General features: G+C 41.4%; 1 protein-coding gene across 1 annotated transcript in view; it reads right to left on the minus strand.

The window, feature by feature from the left end:
• PDK3 (pyruvate dehydrogenase kinase 3) overlaps positions 1 to 23,798 on the minus strand; it is an 83,465-nt gene that overhangs the window by 12,733 nt on the left and 46,934 nt on the right. Inside the window, exons 2-7 of the mRNA XM_073667411.1 lie at positions 18,078 to 18,219; positions 16,568 to 16,639; positions 12,427 to 12,611; positions 8,544 to 8,633; positions 6,445 to 6,522; positions 5,701 to 5,777 (exon numbers count right to left, since the gene is read on the minus strand). Of these exons, the coding sequence (XP_073523512.1) occupies positions 5,701 to 5,777; positions 6,445 to 6,522; positions 8,544 to 8,633; positions 12,427 to 12,611; positions 16,568 to 16,639; positions 18,078 to 18,219 (644 nt within the window). The remainder of the gene's footprint in view (positions 1 to 5,700; positions 5,778 to 6,444; positions 6,523 to 8,543; positions 8,634 to 12,426; positions 12,612 to 16,567; positions 16,640 to 18,077; positions 18,220 to 23,798) is intronic.

The following is a 23,798-nucleotide window of genomic DNA, read 5'->3' on the forward strand; positions in this document are numbered from 1 at the left end:
ATTACATTTCTTTTTAATTTCAGGTGGAAAGATTCTTTGTAAAGCCCAATACCAAACATCTATAACGCCATATTAGCAACAATACGACTATAGACGGCCATCCGCAGCGGACAAAGCACAATCACTCAATTGCGTCCAGTTTTGTGGTGGATTGTATTATGGAAATCATACGTAGAAAATGAACATTAGGAAGACGGGATAAGGGGCGACGGCACTGTCCTCTCATGACCCAAATCATTTAGAATACAAAGGATGTAAATAATGCTGAAGCAAGGTTTAAGAGTCATAACACTAATCCTGCATCCATCTGGCAAGCAGAGAATTCAGAGACTCGTTCAATTACCTTGTCATTTGCAAGTTACAGCAAAAAAAAAAAACCCTGTATAAAAAAAGAGAATGTTCACATGTAACTTTTTTGATGCATTTTTTTTCTGCAGGAAAAATGCATGCTATGGCTAGAAAACTGCCGCAGCATTTTCTGATACCAAGCCATTCTAATCTCAATGGGGAAAAACTGGAGTGAAAACAAGGTATTTCGGTGCAGATAAGGTAAAAGGTGCCCCCCTTCCACTTCCAACACCCACAGCATGCAAACAACCTGTCATGTGGGCTTACACATTATTTTCTTGAATATTTAAATTGTTTGAATTATCTGAAATATTAAATTAAATTATTTAACCACCCCAAGCTTACACCAGGGTGAACCCCCTCAAACACGTTCAGGCATCCTGCCTGCCTTAGCTTCCATTTTACGTCTTCCTCAAGTAATAATGAGAGTTCAGACAACTCAGCAATAAATCTACGCCCGCTTCCCCACCCCACCACTTATTTCAGCTGGACCCCCCAGTGGTCAAACATTTATCATATATCCTGGGATTAGGTAATTAATGTTGGTTATGGGACAGGCTGTTTAGATACTTACGCTTCAGTTGCGGAGTGACTGTTCAAAACAAGCACACCACCTTGTAGGAAACACTGCCCTAACAATTATCACACCTTTAGTGTCCAAATGCTTTGGAATTCTTGAATAAAAAATGATTTTTGGCAAATGCAGCATAGAGGTGCTCGACGCACCCATGGCATGGCCGGGCAAGCTCAGTGCACCCATGGCATGGCCGGGCAAGCTCAGTGCACCCATGGCATGGCCGGGCAAGCTCAGTGCACCCATGGCATGGCCGGGCAAGCTCAGTGCACCCATGGCATGGCCGGGCAGCTCAGTGCACTTTTCCACCACCTAGTTTAACATCTATCAGCTTGCTCCTTTGGCACAGATAAAGCCATGTCAAAGGGATATTCTCACGTTTTGGAAGTTATCCCCTATCTATGGAATAGGGAATAACTTCCTGATCGCTGGGACCCCACTAATCCCTAGAACGCTGGCTCTGAAGAGCCACGTGTGACTGCAGCAATGGCCTATCATGCTCACCAATGCTCCATTTATTAGTATGGGAGTGCTGAAGACCAGCTAAGGGCAGCACTCGGCTATCTCCAGCAGTACCATTGGCACTCCATTCATTGCAGTGTGCAGAACCGTGGTTCTCATGATTGCTGGGGGTCCCAGTGGTAACACCCCAAGAGATTTGAAACGTATTCCTTATCCTACAGATAGGGGAAAACTTACTTTCAAACTGAATACCCCTTTTAAGGAGAGGTGGGCAGAGATAGATGGAAAACAAGTAGCAAACACTGCAATAGATTTGGACACTAAAAGTAGGATTTTTATTAGGGCATTATCCCCTACAAGGTGCGGTGACTGGTTTGTACAGTCATTTTGTACTGAAAGATTCCCTTTAAGAAGGAGAAGGGTACAGCGATAAATGATCAGCTCATACGGCCCGAGGTGCACTCCGTCTACTCTGCAGTTCCAGTGTGGGATTTATTATTGACATAGGAGTGTGAGATGATGTCTAGTAACAGTCGCTCAGGGTCCTGTTTCTTTCTTCTGGAGCTCCCCTCACTATGGTCTTTTTCTGACACCTCTACAGTATCTTACCGCTCCCCTAGATGCTCCAAATCTAATGTCCACATTCCTCCAGTTGAAACCAGAAGTTTACATACGCTATATAAAAAGACATATATGCATGTTTCTCTCAATATCCGACATGAAATCAGAATAAACCTTTCCCGTTTTAGGTCAATTAGGATTGCCATAATTTTTAATATTTGCCAAATGCCAGAATAATGAGAGATATAGAGAGAGAGAGAGAGAGAGAGAGAGAGAGAGAGAGAGAGAGAGAGAATGTTTTAAGGCATTTTTTATTACTTACTGCAAAGTCAAAGGTTTACATACACTAAGATTACTGTGCCTTTAAACAATTCTGGACAGCCCATATGATGATGTCATGTGTTTGAAAGCTTCTGTTTTTTGGACACATCTGAGTTAATTAGCGACACATCTGTGGATGTATTTTAATGCACACCTGAAACACACTGATTCTTTGTGTAGCATCATGGGAAAGTCTCAAGAAATCAGCCAAGATATCAGGAAGAGAATTGAGGACTTGCACAAGTCTGGATCATCCTTGGGTACAATTTCAAGATACCTGAAGGTGCCTCATTCATCTGTACAAACAATTATACGCAAATACAAACAAGATGGGAATATCCAGTCATCATACCGCTCAGGAAGGAGATGGGTTCTGTGTCCCAGAGATGAAAGAGCTTTAGACCGACATGTGCATATCAACCAAAGGACAAAAGCAAAAGACCCTGTGAAGATGGTGGAAGCTGGTAAGATATCCACAGTGAAACGAGTACTGTATCAACAGACTGAAAGGCCACTCAGCCAGGAAGAGGCCATTACTCCAAAAGAAACATAGAAAAAGCCAGATTAATGTCTGAAAATGCACACCGGAACAAAGAATTTAATTTTTAGAAACATGTCCTGTGGTCTGATGAAATGAAAAAAAATTGAACTTTTTGGGCATAATGACCATCGCTATGTTTGGAGGAAAAAGGGAGAAGTTTGGAAGCCTAAGAACACCATCCAAACTGTGAAACACGGGGGTGGCAGCATCATGTTGTGGGGTTGTTTTCCTGCAGGAGGGACTGGTGCACTTCACAAAATAGGTGGCATCATGAGAAAAGAAGATTATGCGGCAATACTGAAGCAACATCTCAAGACATCAGCCAGAAAGTTAAATCTTGGGCAGAAATGGGTCTTCCAAATGGACAATGACCCGAAACATACTGCCAAAATGGTAACAAAGTGGCTTAAAGATAAAGTCAATGTTTTGGAGTGGCCATCAGAAGGCCCGGATGTCAATCCTATGGAAAATTTATGGGCAAAGCTGAAAAGACAGGTGCGAGCAAGGAGACCTACAAACCTGGATCAGTTACACCAGTTTTGTCAGGAGGAATGGGCCCAAATTCTGACCAACTATTGTGAGAAGCATGTGGAAGGATATCCCAAACATTTGCCTGAAGTTATTCAGTTTAAGGGCAATGGTACCAAATACTAATGAAATGTATGTAAACTTTTGACTTTACAGTAAGTAATAAAAATGCCTTAAAACATTCTCTCTCTCTCATTATTCTGCCATTTGGCAAATATTAAAAATTACGGTAATCCTAATTGACCTAAAACGGGAAAGGTTTATTCTGATTTCATGTCAGATATTGAGAAAAACATGTATGTGTGTTTTTATATAGTGTATGGAAACTTCTGGTTTCAACTGTATGTGTTGCCCCTCAGTGTCACAGCAGAGTGCCAGCATGCTTTTTACATGTCAGCGGCCGGCTCCACACTGACCCCCGCTAACACATGGTGCTTCCTCCTCTTCCTCTGTATTTTTAGCAGCCACGCTCTGTATTAAGTGGCCCTTCTGCAGAAATGCTGCGGGTGCACAAGAGTGTTTATTCTCTCATGCAAAAAGAATCTGATCGATTATGCTAATGACACTCGGATAAAACTCTGTCAGAGATTGAGCAGAGCGTTACCTTAGTGTGATCAGAGTCTCTCAGATGAGATAATTGTATCACAGATGAGGAAAAGATGGAGAACAAGATTTCTCCAGTCTCTGCATTCGCGGTAATTGGATTGCACTCGGATTACATCAGAGTGCAGTCCGACGATTTCCACACACCCATACACTTGAATTTTATCAGCAGCTATCCATGAAAGCAGCTGAAGGTGCCTGTGTATGTCTCCTGTGGCATGAGCCACCTATAAAATACATGGTCACGCTGAGCCGACCCCTGCAGAGCGGCAACTGCTGTCTGCAGCCTCTTTTAGGATTACTGTTTTTCCTAAGGCAAATTGTCAGCAGCTGCCCTAATTAAGTGTAGAAAAACCAAACCCAGTGACAAAACAGCGGATAACGTCTGTGAGCATCTTCTGTTCATACTGGTTCTGCCTGTCCATACATAGGGTACATACATCAGGTATATGAATTATGCCCAATATATATATAACTTTATGCAGAAGAATCGCCTCTATGCTTGCTACATAGCCAGAATAAAATGAAATCATTTTTAATAGGCAGGTATCAAACAGATAACATACATACGTTATACATAAAATATACACATATATATCTATATCATACACACACACATATATTATATACAGTAGTGTTCAAAATAATAGCAGCCCAATATGACTAACCAGATGAATCACTGTTTTTGGTATAAATTATATTACCACATGTCAAACAATTTACCAGTTGGTGCAATAGATTCAAAGAAAACCAACAGACTCAGCATTCATGAGCTGCATGTTTTTGAGTCTGTGTATTTATAGAATTAATTGAAAGGGGGTGTTCAAAATAATAGCAGTGTGGAGTTCAATTAGTGAGGTCAAACATTCTGTGAAGAAACAGGTGTGAATCAGGTGGCCCTTATTTAAGGGTGAAGCCAGCACATGTGTACATGCATTTCTCCTTGAAAGCCTGAGAAATATTGGTCGTTCGAGATATTGTTCAGAAGAACAGCGTACTTTGATTAAAAAGTTGGTTGGAGAGGATAAAACTTATAAAGAAGTGTAGCCAATGAAAGGCTGTTCAGCTAAAATGATCTCCAATGCTTTAAAATGGAAAGCAAAACCAGAGAGAAGTGGGAGAAAAAGGAAGACAACCATTCGAATATATAACGACCCTAAACACACCAGTAAACGAGCAAAATCTTGGTTCCAGTCCAACAAAATTAAGGTTATGGAGTGGCCAGCCCAATCCCCGGACCTTAATCAGATAGAACACATGTGGGATGACATCAAAAATGCCGTTCCTGAGACAAAGCCAACAAATGCCAAAAAAATATGGGATGTAATCAAAGCATCCTGAGCTGGAACAACAGTTGACAGGTGCCAGAAGTTGGTTGACTCTATGCAACATAGATGTGAAGCAGTTCTAAAGAAAACTGTGGGGACAACTAAATATTAGGTTATTGATTCACAGGAATGCTAAATCCTCACAAAAAAGAGTACATATTGTGAGTTTGCAAAGACAAATGCAGACACTGCAGTTTTTTTGAAAAGCCCAATGTTAATTTTTTGCCATTTTCTGTAAAGTAGTTAACAATTATATACATTTCTCTTCATGTTTTGAATTAGAAAACAATGTGCAATGTTCCCAATGGAAATAAAAACTAGTATAAAGATTTTGTGCTTAACTCATGTTTTTGAACACACTGCTATTATTTTGAACACTACTGTATATACATACATACACAAAATGTTAAAAAAGTGCCTCGCTGTGAACCTACCTTAAATAATTCAAACAACATATGAAACAGGTGAGAGGGCACATACACCACCTGCAGCGGTCTACCGGGAGCTTTAGCTGCCAAAGAAATAAACACAAAAGCTAATAAGCATAACAGAAGTATGTGAAATATAATACATGTGAAAAAGAGAACGAAAAATAATATTTGGAGGATGGATGGCCGTGACCTGTAATAGGGAATGTGCACACGGTAAGTATTTACTGCAGACGTTTCTGCATCAAAAATGGGTCTCTTGGCAGGAAAAACTCAGCGTAAAAAAACAAACACTTTTTTGACACTTTTTTTCCCCCAATCATTTAAAATGGGTGAAAACTTATGCAAAAACGCTGAAAGAAATGACATGCTGCAGATCTGAAACTGCTTCAAATGTGCAAGGAAAAAATAAGCAACGTGTGCATGAGACTTCAGAAAGGTCATTCACTTTGCTGGGACATTAAAATAACAAAAACGCAAAAGTAAAAATGAAAAAATATATACGCAAAACGCAGTAAAAGCTTGAAGTGTGAACATAGCTTTAGAGACGACACGCACACGCATCAATCTTTACATCAGGATCCAGTGGAACGGTCATCGTGGACATAAAGGGCTTGTTAGGTAAACTCCTGGTAATCTGGCAGGATACTATTTTCTTATATGTCGTATTTCTGGACCATCAGATACTAGACTAAAGCTGGCCTCAAGCACCAGATAACTTTATTATATGTATGGCACAGGATACTTTACCATTAAATTCTTCAATTTTAAGCTCCGGTGCAGCCAAGTAGTATTGCTCACACAGCATTTTTGCAGTTTCATAGGCATCTGTCAAAAAGAACATGTAGTAATGTATAGCAGGTTTAACCAACCTCAAAATGCAAGTAAATGGTTAAAAAAACAAAAACCCTATCAGACATCACTACAAGTGACTACCGAATACGGATGATCACTGGTTTATCCCATGTGGACAACTACTTTCTAGATGCGCTGTTACAGGGTTTTTCTACTGATCTATCTTCAGTGGCGCCCCGCTCCCGGTACCCAACTTCCAGCTTTGCCGGATGTGGCGCGCTCCTAAAACTTGACAGTTCAGATCGGTAGCATGGGTGCTGGCAGCTTTACCTCTGCAGCATGGGAGAAGGGCAGAGGGACTGGGGCTTGCTAAAAGCGCGGCTCAGACTGCAGAGGTGGCCGGTAACCTAGGTAACGAGCTTTACTCTATAAGGTTAACAATCCCTCCATTATTGAGAGCAGAGAGGATTTTTCATAGGAGGTAAATGGCAAAGTTGCTAACTACCTGCCTGTTGTGCCCTGCACCAATCTCTGCTGGGACAAAGCGCCAGCCAAAGATCCTATGGCTTCCGCTGACGTCACGTCAACGCAGCAGATCCTTCTCTTCCACTCTGCTGACGGGCGTGACCGCCAACATCATGCTTATTGACAGCTGGCTCCCTGCTGACTAACTGCAGAAAGCTGGCTGTCAATCAGCATGACGTCAGCAGTCACGCCCCATTGACAGAGCAGCTTGGAAGAGGACGAGCTGTTCTGCTGACGTGGAGCAGCTGGATCACTGACCGCTCTGAGCCGGCGGCGGGCAGAACAGGCAGGAAGTTAGCAAGTCCTGGACAACCTCTTTAGAAGTAAGCTCAAATGTCCTAGCATCCATTACTTGCTGAGTGTTAAAGCTTGCCCCGGGGATATACATTCATGCAAATGTCTCGAAACCATGAGCTTAGCTATGCTGTCAGATGGGTAAGCTGACAAGCGTATCAACTATCTCTAAGGCTATGTGCCCATGATGCAGAAATGCTCCGGATTTTTCCTGAGCGTTTCTGCATCTCCCTGGCAGAAAAAACGCATGCGGATTGTACATGCGGATTGTACATGCGTTTTCCTGCCAGGGACAAGCGGATGTGAAGCGTTCTTCACATGCATTTCCGCATGCGGGTTGTCAAGCGCTTTCCAAGCGATTTTAGCATCACTTGGAAAGTGCTTCACAACTTGGTCACACTATATAAATCCATGCAACCGGCATGGATTTATATAGTGTGACCGTAAAAGAATGTTTAAAAATAAAAAAATAAATCTATACTTACCTTCTGATGGCCCCCGGATTCTTGCTTCGCCCCGTCCTCCTTTGCCGGCAGCTCGCGAACACTACACTGAAGGACCTGCCGTTACATGACTATGACGTCAGCGCAGGTCCTTCAGTCCACCGCGATCTGCCAGCAAGGGAGGACAAGCGCAGCGGGGGCCATCAGAAGGTAAGTATAATATTTATTTTTTATTTTATTCTTTTTTTTACAGGTTCTATGGTACCCGGGTCCAGAGGAGAGTCTCCTGTCTCCACACCCGGGTACCATCTGCACATTGAAACGCTTGGATTCCGCATGTATAGATCCAGTGATGCGGAATCCAAGCAATTCGATGCAAGTCAATGGCGGCGAAAACGCAGCGCTTCCACAAAATAATTGGTAGTGCTGCGTTTTTTTACGCAATGATAATCCGCCTGTGCAAATGCTGCGGAAATTTCCGCTGTGGGTTATCATTGGGGAACATGGCAGGCCTTCTACCATGCATTTTTTAAGCGTTTCTGCAGTGTTTTTTCAGCTGCGGAAATGCTTAAAAAAACGCATCGTGGGCACACAGCCTTATAGAAACCAGCAGAACTGTGAATGCAGCTCTGGAGAAAATACACCATAAGCTGCCATAGGAAATAGCTATGCATTTGCAAAGTTACTTAATTAGTTTTCTATGTTGACTATACAGAACTGTAAACTACGACCTTCAAACTGAACACCTTTTGATACACATTTTTGAGTTCATAAAGACTGTAGAAAACCTACCTTTCACCACTTCTGGAACATTGCAGGAGGGATCAATGCTGCCAATATGTTTTGGATGTGCAGGATTTATGTCCCCTCCAAACAGAAGAGCTTAAAAGCAAATAGATAAGAGAAGTCACCTCTGTGGATGGGGGAGTCAATAAGGAAACGATATACGTATATAGAAATTACATTGCATTATACATAGGGAGGTCAGCATGATATAATTAAAGGACACAATTACATTCCCCAAAATAAGGGCTTGTTGCTTGTGAAAACCCTGCATGTGATGTATTAGTAGAAGATCACTCGTGCAAGATTTCTAAAAAAGTTTTTAATATGCAAATTGCCTCTTCAGAGAAAAAGAGGACTTGTACTCTATAGCGCCACCTATTGGAAGTAAAAAGTTCTTGAAAGGCTTTTTCCATTTTAGGCTATGATGGTTAGACCCCATCTATTATAAGACTGAGGCTGTCTGACTGCAAGCAAAGGTGGCTGTCATATGCAGGAGGAAACTAAAGGTGATCTCTCCTGACTACCTCGTGAATTCGAGACAGAGCGTTCATGTGTTCTCAGTGGCGAAGTTTATACACATGAATAGTTTGCTCAATTCTTATTTTAGTCCAGAGAACCCAATACACACTAGATTACTGGCCAGCAGAGATGGGAGAATGGATTCGCAGGACTCTGATCCATCGTACCGGCTAGTAATCTGTCATGGCTGGACGGATGCCCCTTGAATCTCCTAACCTCTTGGCATTCCTGGCATATCTTTGATAAGCCATGCTGGCATGATATCGTTTGTAACCCATACTGAAATTATGATGTCATGCCAACCTAACCAATCAAAAGAAGAGCTGGGAATGCTGGGACTTAAGGGGATTCCAGGGGCTCCCATCCAGAGGTCAAAGATTACTGACAGAAGGACTGGAATCGATTCTCCCATCTCTATTAGCTGGTCATGTTGAGATGGGCAGACTAATCTAATGACTATGGGGGTTTAAGAGTCGACATGGCTGGGTAAGCACATTTTAGTATCCTGGCTCCTGAGTGACCATAAATTACACAATGTGAATTGCAGACTAATTAACTGCAGATTACTGATGGTCCAAAATGATGCACAAAGGAAAGGAGAATAAGTGAAAAAACACAACAAAATTGCTATATTCACTGCTCTAAAAAATTAAACAGCGCATCACATTATGACCCCAAGTCAGTTAAACTCAAGGGATATCAATCTGACAAAAAAGTATTAGTGATTGTGAATTGATTTCACCTGCTAACGAAAGTGACTACAAGAGCACCGGAGAGGCAACAGCAAGACAACCAAGAATGGAATGGTGGTGGCCACAGAATCCCTCTCCCCTTATCCTTCCAGACTGACTTCTCCAGTTTTGCTACTAGTAACATGAACCTGCAGTCCACCCAGGTTACACAGGTAACCTAGCTTCTCCAAGATGACACATCTATAGGTGCTTTTGCAAGGTTTCTTGTGTCTCCTCCTTGCACAGTATCAAAAGCATGGAGCAGACAGCAGGTTATGGGCTGTTACACGAGGACAGTGGGACATGGCCATAGAAGAGCATCAACCCTGCAGCAGAACTCGTATCTGTTCCTTTGTGAAAAGAGGAACAGGAGAAGAGCTGCCAGAGCCCTACAAAATGGCCTCCAGCGGGCTACTGGTGTGCATGTCCCTGAACAAACGATAAAGAACAGACTTTTTGAGGGCAGCATGAGGACCTGATGTCCTACAGTGGGGCCTGTGATCACAACCCAGCACCATGCATCTCGATTGGCATCCGTAAGAGAATACCAAAATTGGTAGGCCTGTCATTGGTGCCCGCTTCCTTTCATAGATGAGAACAGTAAGCATGTGTCAGACGTGAAAGTCTGGAAATGCAGCAGTTAACTTTACACAGCTTGCAACATCTTCCAGCACAGCCAGTTTCACAATGGGTTAGTAATGGTCTGGGGAGGAACAATCCTTGAAGGGTTGTACAAACCCCTGTGATTGTCGCACCCAGACTGCGGTTAGTTACAAAGAGGAAATCCTCAAGTCATTGTCAGACCTTACACTGATGCACAGGGCCCTGGATTCCTCCCAGTGTAGGATAATTCCCAGACTCATGTGGCCAGAGTATTTAGGTAGATCCTGGATGATGAAGGCATCCATGTCATGACTGGTCCGCATGCTCCTCAGACCTAAATCCAATTGAAAACCTCAGAAACATTATCAGTGCAGCCGATGTCACCAAGTAGCGGCAGAGACTATCCAGGAGAACACTGATGCCCTCATCTAGATCTGGAATGAGATGCCATAGGAAATCATCTGCTGTCTAATCAGGAGTACGCCCAGAAAGGCTATGGGACTAGTGAGTCGCATTTCGAGTTGCTGTGATGAAATTTGATCTTTGATTTTCAGAGAGATTTGGAATCCAGCCCTTAGCTGGTTGATCATTTTGGTTTGCAATGACTGTTAAAATGTCATTTTTTTCTCAACAAAAGTACAGAGTTTATATCCGTCAATATTTTCAAACTGAGGAAAGGATAACTATAGAGGGAAAAGAGCACACATAGGGTAAAATCCAAACATAGAAGGTGATATTTTTTTTTAATCAGAGGTGCCCACCTGGAGTGGTTATGTGAGATACAACCACTGTAGAGGTTTCAGGCAGCGAGCTGCCGCTGCCCCGTGGCTGGAGGAGGAATCCGCCAGATACATTTACCAAATGTAGGCGTGTGCCCCTAGTAACCCGATGTTTATTATGGTTACCAGCCTGCTCCTACTTCAGCAGGCTGGTAACCAGGAGCAGGACATCGTGGAAAGATTCTTTCCACGATGTCGCTGCTCCCCTGATCGTTGGTGAGCCTGCCTGTTACAGCTCACCAGCGACCACATAGCGACGCAGCAACGATCCCTGACAGGTCGTATCGTTGTCGGGATCGTTGCAACGTCGCTAAGTGTGACGGGGCCTTAACACTTTAAATATTGAGCCTGTGTATAAACTTGATATATTTTGTCAATAAAAGCTTAAAAACGTTTGAAATGCTGCTAATTGTACTTCAGTAACCGTATAAACATGAGCTAGAAGTCGAAAAGCCTTAAACGGAAAACTTTGTGAAAACCAAAATTTGTTTCTGTCTCAAAACTTTTGGCCATCATTGTAGTTTTCACACATAGGATCAGAAAAATTGTTTTAAAGTTGGCTGCACTGCTGGAACAAAATAAGTTGCCGCGGTAATATTTGAAAGTTCTTTATTGTTCACTATGCGTTTAAATGCTGTACTGGCATCTTTATCAAGCGAAGAAAGCAACAAGTCACTTGTCAGTTTCTTCACTTAATAAAGATCATACCACAGCTCCCGGGCAGAGGAGGAAACAAAACAGTATACAGACAGGACATCATATGCTTCTGGGAGGTAAAACATTTCCCTCTCTGTTTAAAAACAAGCAGCAAATGTTTTATCAGCTGTGACCCCCTGCTGTAATGTCTGTGTTGTCTTTTGCTTCCTCCCCGGGCCAGGAGCTGTGGTATGATCAGACCATGTTCCTGTACGGTCAGACACAGCCATTACACAGTACACAGCAGGGGCACATTTATAAGATTATCTCGGCACAGGAGCATTTCTTATTAACACATCTAATTGTGGAACTTATTATGATTCCAAGATCTATTGATTAAAATGTACTTTGTTTGTGAGAAACCTTTTTAAGCTACGTCTGTGACTTGTTCTACATAATATGCTCAGAAATATAATAAATTAGTGTAATTTTCTTGTTCTTCTTTCTTTTGTAACATGACCACCGTGGTACATGTACAATTTCCTCCAGGAAATATTTGCAGTCAAAATACCGCACACTTATATTTTCAACAAGCTGCTTTAAATTTCACAAGATACTTACTGTGTTGATTAATGAGCATACGGAAGGAGATTCTATTTGTGTAGAACCTGTCCAGGAAATACTGGATATTACTGCTGACAAAAGGGTCAAATCCATATTTCTCTTTGTATTCAATCACACCTTGGGCCATGGTGGGGACCACATCATTGTGTCTATTTCGCACTTGAATGAGGATATTTAAAAAGCTAAAAAAGGTGGAGAAAGGAAAAAACGTCTTTAATTGTACTAATAGAGCAGCATTTCCCAGCACAATGTAGCACAGCTGCAAGCTTTATACATAGAAAGCTAGAAGTAATAGCTGAAAATCATAATGTTTGCACTGTACAAATTCTCCACAGAAGATCTATGGAAACTTAGAAATAAACCCATTGCAGATGTTCTGGATCTATTGGTGGAACCAATCTTCTGCTCCATATGATGTCATCCTGTCTGCAGCTATCAAATGACATCACAGTCCAAGCTCTTAACTAGTAGTTACATGCTACAATGATGGCCAAAAGTTTTGAGACAGAAACAAATTTTGGTTTTCACAAAGTTTTCCGTTTAAGGCTTTTCGACTTCTAGCTCATGTTTATACGGTTACTGAAGTACAATTAGCAGCATTTCAAACGTTTTTAAGCTTTTATTGACAAAATATATCAAGTTTATACACAGGCTCAATATTTAAAGTGTTAAGGCCCCGTCACACTTCGCGACGTTGTAACGATCCCGACAACGATACGACCTGTCAGGGATCGTTGCTGCGTCGCTATGTGGTCGCTGGTGAGCTGTAACAGGCAGGCTCACCAACGATCAGGGGAGCAGCGACATCGTGGAAAGAATCTTTCCACGATGTCCTGCTCCTGGTTACCAGCCTGCTGAAGTAGGAGCAGGCTGGTAACCATAATAAACATCGGGTTACTAGGGGCACACGCGCACCTAGTAACCCGTTGTTTATCATGGTTACCACTCTGCTACGGTGAGCGGGAGGTTACCGCTCACTTTAGCAGGCTCGTAACCATGATAAACGGTGGGTTACTAAGTGCGGGTGTGCCCCTAGTAACCCGATGTTTATCATGGTTACCAGCCTGATCGCTGCTCCCGCTGGTCACACACAGCGGGAGGGCAACGACCAAAAAATGGTCCAGGACACTTTGCAGCGATCAGCGACCTCACAGCAGGGGCCTGATCGCTGCAAAGTGTCACACATAGCGACATCGCTGGTGAGGTCACTGTTGCGTCACCAAAACCGTGACTCAGCAGCGATCTCGCTATGCGAGACGGGGGCTTTAACCATTATTTTTCAAGACTTCTGCAGTTTTCTCTGGCAGCTGGATATCAGCTTCTGAGCCATATCCTGACTGATGAACACCCATTCTTCTCTAATAGAATTGAGATAAAAAACACAAGTTTTGGAGTTTGTTTGTCCTCCCACTTTTTGAGGATTGACCACATGATCTCAATGGGTTTGAGATAAGAAGAGTTTCCTGGCCATGGACCCAAAAGGTCAATAGTTTGCTCACTGATCCACTTGCTTATCACTTTTGCCTTCTGGCATGGTCTTCATTCTGCTGGTAAAAGCATTGTTAATCACCAAATTACTCATAGACCGTTGGGAGAAGTTGGGGGATGTTTAGATACCAATCATTATTCCTGGAAGTTCTCAGGCTAAGTTGTGTGTGAGCCGACTCCCTTGACTGAAAAGAAACTTGACACATGTATGGTCTAAGGATGCTTATACTCATGATAGCCCTCACCTTCTCTTCTCCAGACAATCATGCCATGTGCCCACGTAGCGTTTTTGCGGCTGCGAAAACGCTTGTAAAACAGTTTGCCATGCAAAGCAATGTGAATTCGGTTGTGCTGTGCACATGATGCGCTAATTTGCGACCATTTAAACCGCGATTACGCTGCAAATTCGCGGCCATTGAGGAACATTGAAACGCAGCAAACCTGCAGGTATATGTGGATTTGCTGCGTTTCAATTAAATTCAATGGCCGCGAATTTGCAGTGTAGTCGCGGCGCGTGTGGTACCCTGGATGAAGAGGAGACTACAACCCCTCTTCATCCCGGCTACCACGCGGTGAAAAAAAAGAAATAAAAAAGTTAAAAAGAAACAAAACCTGTATATTCACCTCTCCGGCGGCCCCCGGTCAGCTCCCGGCCACGTCCTCTCTCCTTGGCGTCCCGCGGTGTACTGTCAGGACCTGCGGTGACGTCATTTAGTCATGTGATGGCCACGCGACCGCTGACGTCAGCGGTCAGGTGATGGTCGCGTGACCATCAGCTGACTAAATGACGTCACCGCAGGACCTGACAGTACACTGCGGGACGCCGAGGAGAGTGGACGCCACAGGGAGCAGACTGGAGGAGACCGGAGAGGTGAGTATACAGGTTTTTTTATTTTTAACGTTTTAATTCTCTTTTTTTTGCTATAAATGCTGCATTTAAAGCATCAGTTGTTCACACATTATAAATCCATGCCGGTTGCATGGATTTATATTGTGTGACCAACTTGTCAAGCACTTTTCCAAGTGATGCTCAAAATCGCTTAGAAAACTGCTTGAAAAACCGCATGCGAAAACGCATGTAAAAACGCTTCTCTCTGGCAGAAAAAACGCATGTAAATCTGCATGCGTTTTTTTCTGCCAGAGAGGCAAAAACGCTCTGCATCAAATCTGCTACGTGGGTACATTGTAATTTCTGGAAGAATGAGGCTAACAGTCTGAAGGGGGCTACGTTAGAGAAAATAACTTTGCAGTCCAATCCCTGTACTTCCTGCAGAAGACTGGGGTTATTTTCTCTGATGTATTCTCCTACAGACTTTTGGAACATCTGGAAGAATGATTGTCCAGAGAAGAGAAGGTAGGAGATACCGTGAGTCCTGTGCCAGGTGAACAACAAAGCATCCTAAGACCATACATACATGTGTGGAGTTGCTTTTCATATAGGGGAGTGGGCTCATTCCCTATTTTCACAAAGAACACTGCCATAAATAAAGAAGGGGATCTAAACATCCTCCAAGAAAAACTTCTCCCAACGATCCAGGAGCTATTTGGTGATGAACAATGCTTTTTCCAGCATGATTGAGAACCAGGTCAAAAGTGATAACTAAGTGGAATGGTGAACTAAAAAAAAAATTAAAATTTTTAGTCTAAGGCCAGGAAACTCTCAGATCTCAATCCCATTGAGAACCTGTCAATCCTCTAAAAGCAGGACGACAAACAAAACCATAGAAATTGTAATAAACTCCAAGCATTTATTAGACAAGAATGGGCTGCCATCAGTCATGATTTGGCCCAGAAAACGATATTCAACTGCCAGGAAGAACTGCAGAAGTCTTGAAAAAGGAGGGTCAACACTGTAAATATTGAGTCTTCGCATAAACGTGATGCATTTGTCAATAAAGGGTTAAAACCTTATGAAATGCAGATAATTGTACTTCAGTATCTGTAGAAACATCTGACGGAAAGATGTAATAAACATTGAGACAAATTTTGGTTTTCAGTCTCAAAACTTTTTGCCATAGCCTTATCAGGTCTCCTCTGTCTAAGAATATGCAGTTTATTACGAAATCTGGTAACAGATCAACTTTAAAGGAAATCAGACATAATTCTTAGGATAACTTCCATGTTAATTAGTGCTGTCCGCTCTTATTTAAGCTCCAGTCCAGTGGGTTTTTTTTTTTGCAGCTCTGGAGTGATGCTACTAATCTAAGTTCCCAGACCTTAGTCTTATACTTACCAGCTGCTGTCTTCAGCTGTTCCCAGCACCGCTCTGGTCCCGCGCCACCATCTTGTGACCGCAACTTCTGACAGTCACAAGCTCTCAATTTAAGTATATGAGAGTCTTGTTCTGGCCTCATTCTGGCTCCTATAGACTTACATTGAGTTTTGACTTCCGGTTCGCCCAGCAAACACTGGAGCGATCTGACTGGTCACAACTAGCAGAAGACCAAGCGTTAGCAGAGTGGTCGCCGATAACAGATAAAGACGATGGCTGGTAAGTATCATACTAGGGGCAGGAAACTTACACTAGTGGCACCACTCCAGCACTGAAATTTAAAAAAAAAAAAAAAATGCTGGAGTGGCGCTTTAACAGAAATTGTATGGACTGCTTGTATGGCACCAAGTGCTTATTAACAGGGCACAAGTTACTTACTCATACAGGACATCAGGGTCATCAGGACTCTTATTCTCATACTCTAAAAGTTCAAGAAAACTCTGCATATACCTAAAAGGGAAGCAGAAACAATCATTTCACTATACTTTCTCTGTACTTGAAATCAACAGCCTAACCTTGTGCAGTTATACTACGTTATTTGCTTCAATAGGTTATATTTTAATTAGAAAGCAAAAAAATAACATGAATATTGGATTAAAGAATATACATTTTAAAAGGGCGTTTGAATATTGTCTATCAGACATGAGCAAAGTTGACGCCGTCAGTCACTGCAGGTCACCATGAGCTTCAGTGGTGCTCCATCTGACCTGTTGGCTGGCATGCTGACCCAGATCTGTGGTATCAGGTCACCAATGTGACACCATCGCATCCTACCACGTGCAAAGTACAGTCGCCAGATTGAGACAGCGGTGTGTTATGTCAGGTACAGGGACCATTAAGGGGGAAATGCTCCAGTAATTACTTGCTTTTTCCTAATTACTTCCTATGCCTGAACGAGCTTACCTTACCCTGCTGTGATCTGACTGGTGGTGTACAGGATTAGATTCCTGGACTTTATATGCTCTGCTCGTTACTGACCCTCCTAATCATCCTCCACCTGCAACCTGTCCATCTATTGAGGACTATCATGAGTACTGCACCCCGAGTGTTCAACCGGTAAAGTCCACAACCTGCTGTCAAGAACAAGAGAATAATCTAGACTCCACACCTTAGGTTAGGCAACTCAATACGTCTCTGGGAACGTTCCGCACTCTCCGCCTGTCAAGCTTCTTCCATCTCACAAATCTAACTTTGCTATGTAAATCAATGTACCCGTCTTGAGTTGGCCACCTGTGTGCCGACTGCCATCTTATATGGAACCACCATCTATGTACATGCTCTTTAACAAGTCTAATAGAGAGTTATAGACACAGCTGTGGTTCAGGTGGACATCCAGATACCACGATTTAAAGGAAAACTCCACTTGTGTGTGATATAGTTACAAAGTTTCAAATATAGGTCAAATGCTGAATATCTTGATAAATACACTGCTTTACTCATCTTCTGATTTTTTATTTGATGAATGATCCAATAATGATTTCTTTGATGTATTATTTGTAATATGATGTATGATCCAGATAAAGAGCAAATTGAAACTTCAGCAGGATTCTTGGCCATGTTGATATCCAACACGCCCGAGCGTGGGGAGCAGTCAGAGGATACTTACTTGCTGCTAGCAGATCTAATTCATATAATGTGTATAGGCCACCAAGAAAACATTACGAAGAGATCAATGAGTGTGGAGAGTTGTGGCCTGTTTCAGGAGCGGCCCACCTCACTAGACCAAGATGGAGCTGCACTCGAATGTTGATTAGTACAATGACAGGGCTATAACCCCCCCAGACTCCTCTGCTGACCACAGTTGTGCCGCGGTTAGATCCACACTGACCATGCACTCCAAGAAACCCCCATTTAAATTAATTTAATAGTAATATCAAGGGTAACTTACCAGGACCGTACTAATTTCACCGATGGCCTCTGGAGCAAGTTTTCAGGCAGTAAGTTAACTTCCTTAAGTGTGTTTGCAAGCCGAACTGGTAGTTCTTTCCGCAAAAAGAGGTATGACGTCTTCTCACAGGCATTGTTGCGCCCTGCAAAGAAATCAAGAGCATTACTCGTGGTAAATTCTGGTGTATGCAGATTAGGTCACATTTAGATTGTGTTTTTTTTTTTTACAATATTGGGGGAGGGGATACTCTAGCAGGGAATGCTGCCACAACTTATATAAAGGGAAACTGTCACATTGGACATGAGGTGTGATCTTCAGGCAGCATGTTATAGAGCAGGGAAAGCTGAGCGGAATGATTTGTAGATTGGTGGGGAAAAATTCTGTATAACTTGTCTTCTATTGATTCAAATCCTTACTCATTCTGGGCTTAGGAGTCTGGAATGACCTGATCTATAAAACTGTCATGCAAGTTAACCCCATCAGTGCACACCGTAAAAAACAAGCAACAAAAAAAAAACAAAACCTATGTTTTTTTATCAAACTGCAAAAAAAAAAAATGAAAAAAAAAAGTGGAGTAAAAAGTGTTCATAAAGTCAAAGGTAAATAAAAATGGTAAAGGTGAAAAAGTCATCTTGTCCTGCAAATAAACAAGCCGCTACACAGCACAGTCAGCGGAGAAACTTAAAAAAAAAAAAAAAGCTATAGCTCAGAGAATAAAGCGATGAAACAACAATTCTTTTTTTCTATAAAATAGTTTTTTATTTTGTACGGCCTCATTCACATATTCAGTATTTGATCAGTATTTTACATCAGTATTTGTAAGTCAAAACCAGGAGTGGGTGATAAATACAGAAATGGTGACGTGTTTCCATTATACTTTTCTCTGGTTCTTCTACTCCTGGTTTTGGTTTACAGATGCGGAGGTAAAAAACTGACCAAATACTGAACATGTGCACGTGGCCTAAAAGCGGCAAAACATACAAAAAAAACCCTATATAAATAAATGTGGTATCGCTGTAATCATGCGGTCTTAAAAAATAAAGTTGCTTTATCACTTTTAATAAATGCGTAACGGCATAAAGAAAAAAAAACACACAATTTCTGAATTGCAGGATTTTGTTCATTCATTCATTCATTCATGTCGCCCAAAAATTGGAATAGAGAGCGATTATAAAATATTATGTGCCCGAAAATGGAACCAATAAAAACATCAACTCATCCTGCAAAAAACAAACCCGAAATCTGGAAAAATTATAGCTCTCAAAATATGGTGATGCAAAAACTCTTTGCGAAGAAAAAAAAAAAAAAAAAGGATTTTTTAGTGTGTGACAGCAGCCAAACATAAAAAAAGATATAAATTTGGCATCGCTGTAATTGCACTGACCCGAAGAATAAAGTAGTCTTACGACTTATACCGCAAAAGTAACTGGGCAAAAAAATAAATATAACCAATTCTTCACTGCTGTTGATTTGTTTATTCTGCCTCCCAAAGATCACAGTAAGGCTCTCACATTTATCCTGTGCTCTACGCTGAGCGCTTACACCGGGGTTTCCGTGTAAATCTCTGAACTATGTTATTCAGACGGAACCCACGGAGGAAGATTCCCTATAATGAGGCAGATGGAGACACTGTGGAAATATAGGGGCTTCCACGTTACTGGTAGTTCAAAGGCTCTGGAAAAGAGCTATGGCTCCTTGCCCCCCAAAAGAAATTCAGAAAATTCTGTGCTGCCAAATCAAAATGCTCCCCTCCCTTCTGAGCGCCACAGTATGCCTAAACCACATTTAGTGTCCACGTTTGGCATTTCTGTAGCGATGAGAGCCCTCCTAATTTACGTGGTTATGTCTCCAGAAGCACGAGCTGGGCACAAAGTACAGGTATTACAACGTACTGGTCACTATATGGCAAATTTGCAATTTTCAATCAGCAACATCAGCTGCTGCTTCTTTCTGGAAAACACCCATGGAGTCAAAATCGTCACTACACCTGTAGATAAATTACTAAAGGGGTATAGTTTCCAAAGCGGGGTCACTTAAGGGGGGATTCTGCTCTTCTAGTACTTAGGGGCTCTGTATATGGAGTCTGCAAACTATTCTAGAAAATCTGTGCTCCAGGAGGCAAATAGCGCTCTGTCCCTGCTGAGTCTCGCTGTGTGGCTAAGCAGTACAGTACAGCAACATATGGGGTATTGCCACATTCAGGAGAAAGTGTGTGACACATTTTGTTGTCATTTTTACCCATTTCCCATGTGAAAATGTAAAATCTGGGGCTAAAACTATTTTTTTGTGGCAAAAACTTAATTATTTTTTCTTCGCTGTCCAATAGGATAAAATTCTGTGACACACTCTTGGTGTCAATGTGATCAATGCACCTTAGATTAATTCATTGAGAGGTGTAGTTTGTAAAATGGGGTCACTTATGGGGGAGGGTGCGGGGTTGGCTGTTCTGGCTCCTATGGTGCTCCTTCCCTTCGGAGCTTTCACTGTACCTGAAAAGTAGTTCCCGATACATGTAGGGCATTGGTGTACTCATGAAAAATTGCACAACAAATTGTACAGTCCATTTTCTCCTGTTAGCCTTTTGAAAATTCAAAATTTGGGGCTAAAGAAACATTTTTGTGGGAAAAAGTAAATGTTCATTTCTTTCTTCAACATTGCTTTAATCCCGGTGAAGTATGTGAAGGGTTAATAAACTTATTAAATTTGGTTTTCAACACTTTGAAGGGTGCAGTTTTAAAATTGTGTCACCTTTGGGTATTTTATGTCATACAGACCCCTCAAAGTCTTGATAAAACACAGTGGACCTACACCAGCAGATGACATGGCTCCCCAAACCATCACTGATTGTGGAAACTTCACACTAGACCTCAAGCAGCTTGGATTGTGGCCTCTCCACTCTTCCTCCAGACTCTGGGACCTTGATTTCCAAATGAAATGCAAAACTTACTTTCAACTGAAAACAACACCTTGGACCACTGAGCAACAGTCCAGGTCTTTTTCTCCTTGGCCCAGGTAAGACGCTAATGTCGTTGTCTATTGGTCATGAGTGGCTTGACACAAGGAATGCGACACTTGTAGCCCATGTCCTGGATACGTCTGTGCATGGTGGCTCTTGAAGCAATGACTCCAGCAGCAGTCTACTCCCTGTGAATCTGCCCCAAAATTTTTGAATGACCTTTTCTTAATCCTTTCAAGGCTGTGGTTATCCCGGTTGCTTGTGCACCTTTTTCTACCACACCTTTTCCTTCCACTCAACTTTCCATTAATATGCTTGGATACAGCACTCTGAACAGCCAGCTTCTTTAGCAATGACCTTTTGTGGCTTACCCTCCTTGTGGAATGTGTCAATGACTGCCTTCTGGACATCCGTCAAGTCAGCAGTCTTCCCCATGATTGTGGAGCCTACTGAAACAGACTAAGGGGCCTTTTTAAGCGCATCGGAAGCCTTTGCAGGTGTTTTTTGTTAATTATTCTAATTTACTGTGATAATGACTTTTGTGTTTTCATTGACCGTAAGCCATAATCATCAACATTAATAGAAAAACACTTGAAATAGATCACTGTTTGTAATGACTATATATATTATACGAGTTTCACTTTTTGTATTGAAGAACTGAAATAAATTAACTTTTTGATGATATTCTAATTTAGTGAGAAGCACCTGTATCTGATTTAAAAAGGCATAAAAATTCAAAGTTTGAAAACTACAAAATTTTCAATTTTGTCAAATTTTCGATAGTCATAAATAAATGCAAATTATATAGACCAAAATTTACTAGTAACATGAAGTACAATGTGTAACAAAATAAAAATCTCAGAATAACTGCGATATGTTGAAGCTCTCCAGAGTTATTACCACATAAAGTGACAATGGTCAAAATTAAAAAAAATTGGCTTGGTCAGTAAGGTGAAAAGGTTAAACCAATGTTATTTGGCTGATGTTATAATTTTCCCTTACACATAGTTTGGTTGAAAAAGAGGCCTACAACCATCAAGTTCAACTGAGGGATGGGTGAGGATATTGAATCAAAGGGAGCGGTATAGGTAAAACTATAATGCATTAACCAATTTGCTCTAAAAAAGAGCAATTTTTCCTCCTGATCCTGAGTGCTGATCAACATTCGGAACAAAAATTATACACATTTCCTTAAGTCTTAGGGTAATACATTGTAAGACAACCTTCCCTGTATGAGGTTAACTACATAGATCCATCAGTTGCTTATCAGTGACACCCAATGGACTCCTAAGGTCATAAAAGGTCAGGAATTTAGAGAAATAAATCACAGTTTATGCTGAATCCTTTCCTACAAACCTATACATCAACCTACTGAGCTTCTTGTACTCTATACCACGCAGCCCATAGAAGGCACAGCATTTCCAAGCTGGATTATAATGCATGTACAGGAAACACCAGGTAATAATTCTCTATGATATTAAATCTCATGACCCAGAGAAAACAAAGTTTGACAACAATCTACAAATTGGTATTTTTTTTTACGTCAAATTGGATTTTAATCAAACCCAGAAAGAGCAACGTAAAAATAACTTAACTTGATGTGCATTAAATTTTAATGAAAAGATAGTATTTTTGGGGAAAAAAAAATGGTTTCAAGGAAAACGCAAGAAAAACACTTCCCGTTAATAATAGAAATAACCTGAATTTACCTTCCTTATGTAACTGTTCTTACACAATGAGTCCTCTTAATAGCTGCCCTGTCCGGAATATAAACACTGACTCCCCCACATTCATTTCCATTATTGACTGCCCACTGCTTACAACATTAGACTAATTACCTGACATTACGGTGGGCTATTCAATGAAATCTCTCAGGTTAAGTATTTACTAAACAAGTCTTTTTCTGGCTGGATTTCCTCTAGGTTGGAAAAATCATAATCCGGGGTTTATTTTACAACATGCTAAGAATACTCAGCGCAGAATAGAACACATTCAGGAGGCCAAGCTAAGGGGCAGATCTCATATTTTTGCTTTTTACAGTTTTTTTTTTAATATTTCTCATAAATATATAAAATATTTTAGTTGCTCGCAGCAGGAATGAGGTCTGCAAATTTTAAGAATAAATTATTCACTTCTGCTGCTTTATAGATTTTAGGCTTTAAAAGGACAAACATTTTATCTACAGTATCTCCTGATGTTCACTATGGGCATCCATGTTTTGGGAATTGTGAACAGCCAGCTTCTTTAGCAATGACCTTTTGTGGCTTACCCTCCTTGTGGAGTGTGTCAATTAGTGCCTTCTGGACATCTGTCAAGTCAGCAGTCTTCCTCATGATTGTGAAGCCTACTGAAACAGACTAAGGGACCTTTTAAAACGCATTGGAAGCCTTTGCAGGTGTTTTTTGTTAATTATTCTAATTTACGGAGATAATGACTTTTGTGTTTTCATTGACTGTCAGCCATAATCATCAACATTAACAGAAATAAACACTTGAAATAGATCACTGTTTGTTAGGACTCTATAATATACAGGTGCATCTCACAAAATTAGAATATCATCAAAAAGTTAATTTATTTCAGTTCTTCAATACAAAAAGTGAAACTCATATTATATAGAGTCATTACAAACATAGTGATCTATTTCAAGTGTTTATTTCTGGGGCCGGGTGAGGGTTTTCTTTTTGCGCGCCGAGCTGAAGTTTTTATTGATAGCATTTTGGGGTAGATTCGATTTTTTGATCGCCAGTTATTGCACTTTATTGCAA

The sequence above is a fragment of the Phyllobates terribilis genome, unplaced genomic scaffold (genome assembly GCF_046119375.1).
Source record: "Phyllobates terribilis strain yellow unplaced genomic scaffold, ASM4611937v1 Scaffold_2__4_contigs__length_985480577, whole genome shotgun sequence".
Lineage (NCBI taxonomy): Eukaryota > Metazoa > Chordata > Amphibia > Anura > Dendrobatidae > Phyllobates > Phyllobates terribilis.